Source organism: Athene cunicularia (assembly GCF_003259725.1).
Source record: "Athene cunicularia isolate RWA chromosome 13 unlocalized genomic scaffold, athCun1 chr13_part1, whole genome shotgun sequence".
In the NCBI taxonomy this organism is placed as follows: Eukaryota; Metazoa; Chordata; class Aves; order Strigiformes; family Strigidae; genus Athene; species Athene cunicularia.
The window spans coordinates 1378674-1387001 of NW_020799117.1; the positions used below are offsets into that span (position 1 = coordinate 1378674).

At 54.7% G+C, this 8328-nt stretch overlaps 1 protein-coding gene and 1 long non-coding RNA gene across 6 annotated transcripts in view; one reads left to right on the forward strand and one right to left on the reverse strand.

The window, feature by feature from the left end:
* Nucleotides 1-3329, reverse strand: part of LOC113485317 — a 14003-nt gene extending 10674 nt beyond the window's left edge. The window contains exons 1-2 of one of the 4 annotated variants that reach the window (XR_003399401.1): nt 3181-3329; nt 436-533 (exon numbers count right to left, since the gene is read on the reverse strand). This is a non-coding gene — a long non-coding RNA (uncharacterized LOC113485317). Of the gene's footprint in view, nt 1-435; nt 2253-3180 lie in introns of those variants that run through there. The other 3 variants (XR_003399398.1, XR_003399400.1, XR_003399399.1) reach the window with 3 other exon arrangements.
* The window catches only part of FGF1 (fibroblast growth factor 1), a 7160-nt gene extending 2967 nt beyond the window's left edge, over nt 1-4193 (forward strand). The window contains exons 2-3 of one of the 2 annotated variants that reach the window (XM_026858410.1): nt 2189-2292; nt 3340-4193. In XM_026858410.1, coding sequence (XP_026714211.1) covers nt 2189-2292; nt 3340-3531 — 296 coding nt within the window. In that variant the 3' untranslated portion in view covers nt 3532-4193. Of the gene's footprint in view, nt 1-2188; nt 2293-3336 lie in introns of both variants that reach the window. The other variant, XM_026858409.1, reaches the window with a different exon arrangement.
* The last annotated feature ends 4135 nt before the right edge of the window (nt 4194-8328 follow it).

The following is an 8328-nucleotide window of genomic DNA, read 5'->3' on the forward strand; positions in this document are numbered from 1 at the left end:
GCCGGCGCGGCTCAGCACCACTCCCCGGCGTGCGGAGGGAGCAGCCGGGCCGGGCCCTGCGCCGTGGGATGCTGCTTACACAGCTGGGACCAGCACCGGCCAGCGCGGAGCGAGCCAGATCCGAACAGGAGCCCTGGGGGGGACAGCAGGGAGCGAGGCAGCCGGGGCGGGGGGACGAGGCACGGGGCTCGGTGGGGAGCCAGCGCGCAGGGCTCTGTTAGAGCTGGTGCTCTGCCAACTGCCCACGCGTGCTTTGCTCCAGATAAATATCAAGAATTCCCGTGTTGATCGTAGATGGCCTTGCCAGGTGCTCGCCCCAGGGTCCAGGAGGCTCTCTAAGGAGAGCAGGAGTCACGCACGCCAAGCCCCTGTCACCCAGCCCTACGGAAGGATTCCCTGACCTCGAGCTTGCACTGTGAAATGAAGAAAAGTTACCAGGACCCTGCAGACCCTCGAGGATGCTGATTTCCACAAACAGCCTTATTTTCAGTGTTTCATCCCATTACTTCGTGGAAGGAAATGCCTGTACAGACCTGTTAAAAACAGAAGAACTTGCACACGAGCTCCTTCCTCTGGACCCTCTGTTCTCCCTTCCTCTGTGTCCGGAGACTTTAACGTCCCCATCATCAGCTGGAGGGTCCCCCCGCTCCCCTCTCTCAGTTTTTAGGACAGCATCATCAGTTTTATCATCAGTTTTATCATCCTGGGGCTGCAGCACCACAACGAATGCAAGGCTGGGGGCTCTCCCACTGCCAGCCCCCAGCCTGAACCAGGCAAGCATTACTGCAAACCTGCACCCACACGATTTACTAATTAACCATCATTGACTGAGCAGGAAATGCCAAAAATGAAGAACGTGAACCATTACAGCAAAGATCTCACTGGGACAGGGGCTTCTGCCACGCCAAGAGGTAACATTACCTTGCAGCTCATCCAAATAAGGGTAAAATCAATTTAAAAAGGAAAGAAAGAGCTGGAGCTGAGGCATCCGTTCGTACTTCATTCAAACCAACAAATATTTCCATTGCAAATCTCGGCAGTAAAAGCTCAGGAAAAAAAGCTGACTGGGCGATGATTTGGAAGAGCTGGATTTTGCAAGCCACGCTGACTATCCCCGCAGCCCTTCGCACGGGCCCGCGGGCCACTAATTGCTCGGACTTCAGTTTTCCTGCCCACCCATGAGAGCAGCGTGGGGGCCTCTCGGCACAGACGGTGCTGGAGAGCTGTCCTCCCAAAGCTCCTCTCCAAACACAGCCGCTTCCCTCGCCTCTTCCTGATCAATACATTAAACAAGAACTTGAGCTAAGTTTTAACCATTTCCCCAGACTCCTGTAATTAGCAAAGTAAGAAAAAAAGGGCACCCGTGGCGGGGAAAAGAAAAAGCAACCAAATAGAAAGGTTAAATCTGCTGCGTTAGGACCAGGATGCTGAGCAGAGGAGGGAGGTGGCTCAGACACCCCGGCCTGCAGCTGGCCCGCTCACCTCCTGCCAGACGAGACCAATAAGGAGCTTTTTTTTGCCCCAGATTTTCCAGCTGCTTCAGGGACGGCGAGCCGGGGCCCCGTGGGCTGCACGAACCGATGCAGCATCACCACGAAGCCATCGCCTCCACCAGCCTGGGCAATCCAAGACATAGCCCGTGGCTACCTAGGGCAGAATTGTGTTTAGGATGGAGCTCAGCCCTTTCTGTTTCTCCAGTACCCATCTACGAGGCGCCGGTAGCGCCAGCCGCGGCACGCTGCTGGCTGGGAGGCTGTGGATCGGGGTTTTGCAACGCAGGCATCTGAATTCTGCCCGCCCCTGGTTTAGCTCTTGAAATACTTCTTCATATGTCACTCCTTAAGTGTCTTGTCAAAAACCACATGAGAAATTTGTAAATTAGAGCCAGAATTAAAACCCCAATCTCCTGTGTCCCATTCCAGCGTCTTAACCAAAAGGCTGCCCTTCCTTTGATGTAAAATAAGGAAAAAATTGGTCTTGGGTTCCTAAAGCATGGCTGTGGGGTTTCTTTGAAGGAAAGGGTACAAGGAGTCACTTTTATTACACACTGTACTGTTTCCTATAAACTCTTTAAAAGCCAGGCTTCAGAGCAAAAAACACCCTGTTCATTTTCCTAGCAGCTCGGACAATATCTCTGACAACTTTTTTTTTTTTTTTTTTTTCCCCCTTGTTTTATTTTTACTTTCAGTTCAACTCCAGCTCAGCGCGGAAAGCGTGGGAGAGGTGTATATAAAGAGCACCCAGTCGGGGCAGTACCTGGCGATGGACACCAACGGGCTGCTCTACGGCTCGGTAAGTAGGAGGTTTATGTGGGACCAGACAGGGAGAGGGTTTGAGGTCTGCAGAAATCTCGTAGCTCTGAGTAATGCAAACCGCAAGCAACAATTAGCCTCTGTTTGTTATTTTGGCAGCTGGACCGGCCGCTCTCCGTCCGGCTTTATTTTGGAGGGGGGAGGAAATAAATAAATAATAACACCGTTCACCGCCCGGCCTCTTGACAAATATTGTATTTCATATCTGGAGCAGCAGCTGCTTTGCATCCCCTCGGCAACTGCCCGCTCTGCACGCGGGGCCGTGGGGGACCCCTGCAGCGTGCAGGGCTAGCGCACCTCCAGCCCTGGCTCTTCCAAGCCCAGCAGCGCCTTGCCCACACCTCTGCCTGCCTCCTGCCCCCTCTCCAGGGCTTTGCGGGGCAGCTCAGGGCTGCCAGAACAAGCAACCCCAGGCAACAGCCCACAGCCACGGAGCAAAGACACCCCACCCCACCCCGTGTTTTTCCTTTGCACCCTGGTGGCACCAAACCCTGTGCTGGAGGCAGCCACAACATCCCGGTGTGAGCGGGGTCGTGCGAGGCGGGAGCTTAACCCCCGTGCCCAGGAACTGGAGGGCACAGGGTCACTGGAAATACTCTGGGTTTTGAGAACAGTCCCATTTCTAGCCAAGTGCACGACACATAATCCTGGTCGGAGGCTGCTTAGCCCCACCAAAGAGCGGTTTTGTTCCCCGTGCTCATGCCCTGAACCCGCAGCCGCCACCCCACAGGTTAGTGCCAGAGCAGGAGGCGGTGCCAGGACCGGCTCACAGAGCACAAGGCTGGGCTTAGTTACCACCAAATAAAATGGCCAGGTCATGGAGAAGTTACTGCAGGGTTGCTCAGGGGTCTAAATCAAGGCTGCTTACCTCTGCGCTTTAAATGTGAGCGGTCCTGGGGCACGAAGAGCTCGGAGGTGGCTCTGGCCGGCCTCTGAGCCAGGGAGCACCCGGGCTGGGATCGCTGCGTCCTCCTCCCTCGGGCATCGCCCCCTCTCACTGCCGCTACCCGGGGCTCTCTTTCAGCAGTTACTGGGCGAGGAGTGCCTGTTCCTTGAAAGGATCGAAGAAAACCATTACAACACGTACGTCTCCAAAAAGCACGCGGATAAGAACTGGTTTGTAGGTCTGAAGAAGAACGGGAACAGCAAGCTGGGGCCGCGGACTCACTATGGCCAGAAGGCAATCCTCTTCCTCCCGCTGCCCGTCTCGCCCGGCTAAGCCCAGAAGCTCAGAGATGACCCCGAGCCCCAAACCCCAGCTGCTGCCGCCTCCTCCTCCCTCGCTCTCTCTCCTTTGGCTAGTACGACAGAGCCAAACGTTAGAGCTCCGAGCTTTAAGTAAAGGCTTTTCCAAAAATAGACAAGGCAGAGCTCCTCCGCTCTGCCCGAGGCTTTGCAGAGATGAGGGGAAAAATCCCTGAGACCCCGCAAGGCCCGCCAGCACCCCCAGCTCCCCTGCCCGCTGCCGGCTCGGGCCGTGACCACGCTGCAGCTCCCGGGGACACGCAGGAACCTGCCCTGGGCCAGCACCCAGAAACATGGCCAGAGGGCACCCCAAGGACACCCCAGTGACCAGAGAAACGCACGCTTTTACCATCCCCGGCCGTTCTAAGGAAAAATACTCTGTATTAGCATATTTATCCACCCAAGTATGTAGCTCCTAATATGCCCTTCAAGCAATTTCAGCCCCGTTACCAAGTGCCAGCCTGGCTCAGTGTTTGCCAAGATCCTCGGCGGATTAAGCTGAACCAGCATCAGCCAAAACCTCCAAGCCCTAGACATCCTAACCTCCCGTACAACGTGGATATTGCTATAGCTCGTGCTAGTACCTGCCATATGTTATTTGTATTTATTTATTAAGTAAATATGTCTCTTCTACAATCTGTGCATAAGTAATTCCAGGCACCGAAGCCCCGTGGTGTTGTCCCAGTGAGGATGGGGCAGAGTGGGAGTGACTGAGGTCTGATGTGGAGGGTGTGATGGTGCAGCAGCCACGGGCTGGCTGGCAGCGCATCGCATCCCACTGCCCCCACACCTCCCGTGTCTGGCTACACGGGGCTCTAAAAATGGCCCCTTGGTGGCTCCCAAACCCTCTGTGAAGGTGGCTGCCTCCTCTCCTGGCATGACACGGATCTCCTGGTAAATCCAGGGAAGTCAGGGCTTGCTGCAGCTCACCCAGCTGAGGGATGAGGTGAACTTTTATCTCCTCCTTTACCCTGGGCCACAAGCTGGGCTGGGGACAGGCACAGAGCCGTGAGTCCTCATGATTCCAGAACACTTTTCCCAATGCTCCCCTTCCTACGATCCCACCCATTGGGCCTGACTTTCCTTATTCAGCAGTAAAAGGGCAAAAAAAAAGGCATTTAGGTGCACAGTGTAACTTAAGGTCGTTAAACATTGCGTTGTTGAAATAGCGGTGTCAGCGAAGAGCACTCCGGTTTGGAAAAGGTGGGTAATCTAATTCGTTTTACCTTTATTTTTGTATAATAGACCCTTGGAAACCGCAGAAGTAGGGATTTGCCTCTCTCTCCCCAGCTTTGCGAAGTGAAAATCTTCATGCAGGGGCGAGCGCCACGGCGCGTTTTGGAGCTGGACAGTGGGGTCCACGTTTCCGTAACAAACTTTCTGCCGAGAGAACACAAACAGGTTTACAGAACCGGGGTGCGCGGGCACACAGCACCTTCTGGCAACAGGGCCTGCGGTGTCCGCTAATTAGATATCGTCATCTATTTTTTCCTGTCACTTGTTGTACTGCCGGGATCCCTCCCCCGGTGCCGCCTTGCTGCGGTGGCGGCAGGAGGGTGTTCACAGCCATGCGTTGTCCCCGAGCAAACACGGCTGGGGATGGTCACCTGCCCCACAGCCAGCAGCGCCGGTTTATCAATTGTCTCGTCCTGATTTGCAATTAATAAATGAGCTGACAGCCCCCGCCAGCCGACACGCTGAGCTCCTGGGGGGAACCTGCGTTGGGCTGGAGAGCTGGGGGGACCTGCCGGCCCCGCGGGGCACCCACAGCCTGGCTCTGCCAGTTGGGTGAGTCCCAAACCCACACTCCTGGCACAGCCCTGGGGCCTTTGCTCTGGAGAGCAACTGAGTTCACCCTCCCGGCTTCCACGGCCTCGGGTTTGTCCCACGCGGGCTCCCCTGCTCACTGTTTCCATTCCTGCTGTGGGGACAGGGACAGGGACAGGCGCTCCCTGCTCCCAGCACCCCCCAGATAAACCCGGGAGGGAGGAGTAAAAGGCACCATGCTTTGCCTATCTCTGCAGCAGCAATTAGTCACTAATTCCTGCACTTGAAAATTGCTCTGCTTGTTACCGTACTCCTGAACTTTTGCGCTTGCTGGCTCGGAAATCTCCCCCCCAGCACCGACAGCATCGCGGCTGACCGTGCTCCCAGGCAAACAGGAGCCACAGTGGGCAAGGAGCACCACGGCCCCTCAGTGCCACTTCTCACCGGGGGAACGGCGTGGAAACCACATCAACAGGCAATTTCTGCTCCTCACGGATGCCGGCTGCTTCTCTGGGGCTCTGCAGAGCGAAGTTCCATCCAGCTGCCCATGGGGAGGGCGGGGGTACGTCTGCAGGTACGTGCTGAATGCTCGAAGGACCACAAATAGCAATTTCCAGTTTTCACTTATAATCCCTGACAGACAAAAAGGCACATTTTTACTGTATATACCAACTAAAATGCTTTAATTAAAAGAAAGAACAATGCTTGTAAAAAAAATTCTACTCTGCACAGGCACCTTCCCTTCCACCCCAAAAAATTAAGCGGAGCATTAGGATAGCTCTGGGGTTTTTCAGAATCTCACTACGACAGGGAAGCTTGCTGGTTATCCCTAAACTGGCAAACACCTGCGATTAGTTTGCAGCGTCGCCTTATTTTACACATCTAAGCCTATGGAATGTAACTCATACTCAGCGTACACAATCCCACTGTAAAAGGTGAACAATAATGATTCATCAGCTCTGCTTTTAATGACCTGAACAGGGAGGTAAAACACTCTCTCGGTTCCCAGCGAAGGCAGTTCAGGCCGAGGGTGGGCAAGCAGCAGGAGACGGCTCCCTGCAGCCCTCCAGCTGATATGAGATACCCTGTGGGGGCATCATCATCATCATCATCATCATCATCCTCACACATGCCCACGCTACACCTGCAGGGACACGGTTCCTACACCAGGCTGAACCTCTCCATCTCTACCTTCTGTGCTGTGACAAACTTGTAATTGCTTAACTGCAGTGGATAAGAGTAGAGAAGCTCGATATTTAAAACAAGGTAGAACTGAATATCTGCCAAAACCCCGGATTTAGGCTGATGAGCTGCAGGAGAAAGGAGAAGAGAAGGACCCAGCCACTGCTGATGTCCCCGCACCACTGCTCTGGCAGGTCCAGACCTGGGAAAAGCTACAGACAATGTTCCAGTGGCAAACACAAAGCTGGGCAAGACAGAGCCAACGGCATCCACACCTTGCTTCAACATCGTGGTTGCTTTCCCTGTGAAACCCTGGGTTGTCATTCAAGTCAAAAAAAATGAATGAGTGCATGACCAGGAGATCCAGGTTTCTAATTAAACTGGAAAGTTGGAAAGGGTCACGCCAGATTTAGCCGTGCTGTCTTCCAACACCTCATTAACCGCAGGGCATTCCTCTGGTTAGACTGCTGCCGCTCAGAAGCTGCCGCCACAGGTACACACTTGACGCCCAGCTGGGGAAAAACGTCAACACTTTGTCTGAAAAATAATCCCTAAGGAAGCCACAGTAATTGCTTCAGACAGATGAACACGCAAGGATGACATTACCCAGGGAAACCACACTCGCTTCAGAGAGTTTTGTCCTTAGGGTGAGAGGTGAGGGGAAAAAAAGAGAAAAAAAAAAAAAGGTTTAAAGACTTGTAAGATTTAGTGAAACCATTACACTTGAAGACCTTGCCCAGTGAGTGCAGTGAGCACAAGTTCTGGAGCGTGGTGGGAGGAAGGAGAAGCACAAGAGGGCGAGCCAGGCAGTCGTGTCCAGTCGTGTTCAGACTCTCAGCTGAATTCACAGAATTCAGACCCAGCCGCAGCCAAGGGCACCCGACGGGGTAAATTTCAGCCTTTTTCAGCAATGACCTAGTGCTGTCTCCGGGTGGATCTTGCCAGGATCTTGGAAGCTTCCACATCCTAAAGAAGATCCCACGTCCTAGATCCTTTTTCTCACGATTGCCCAATCCAGGAGGGCTCAGACACGGGAGGGGCAATAAAGGGCCACGGATCCCCGCTGGGCTGCGCGGCGCAGGGGTTTGTCAGCTGGATCCAAATCTAAGCAGAGATCTCAACATGGAAAGAGCCCCCAGCTGCAGAGCGCCCTGCGTCCCGCCCGCTCCCCCCTTCGCCTTGGCTCAGGCACCCTCTGCGGAGATTTAAACCCGACTGCCAGCTCCTGTTCACTGTTTAACCTGCGCCAGGAAGAAGGGCAGGGGGAGTCACACCAGCTATGGCGCTAGGAGAGATGAAGCTATTTTTCAAAAATGTCACATTCTACATTAAATAAACAACTCTCTGACACGCTGCCATTCGTTAGGGAACAATGTAAATCTGGGCCTAACGGCTCCCATCCATGAAAACGCCTAAGGAAGGTGAAAGCTGGGTAGGGCTGGGCAGCACAGCTGGGCTTAGCTAGAATCACAGAATCATCCGGGTTGGAAAAGACCTTGAGGCTCCTCCAGCCCAACCATGACCCTCCCCCTGACCGTTCCCAACTCCCCCAGACCCCTCAGCGCTGGCTCAGCCCGACTCTTCAACCCCCCCAGGGATCCCGGGGACTCCCCCCTGCCCTGGGCAGCCCATTCCAACGCCCAACAGCCCCTTCTGCACAGAAATCCTTCCTCAGAGCCAGCCTGACCCTGCCCTGGGCAGCTTGAGGCCATTCCCTCGGGGCCTGGCGCTGGGGCCTTGGCTCCAGAGACTCATCCCCCCTCTCTGCCCCCTCCTGGCAGGGAGTTGCCGAGGGCCAGGAGGTCTCCCCTCAGCCTCCTCT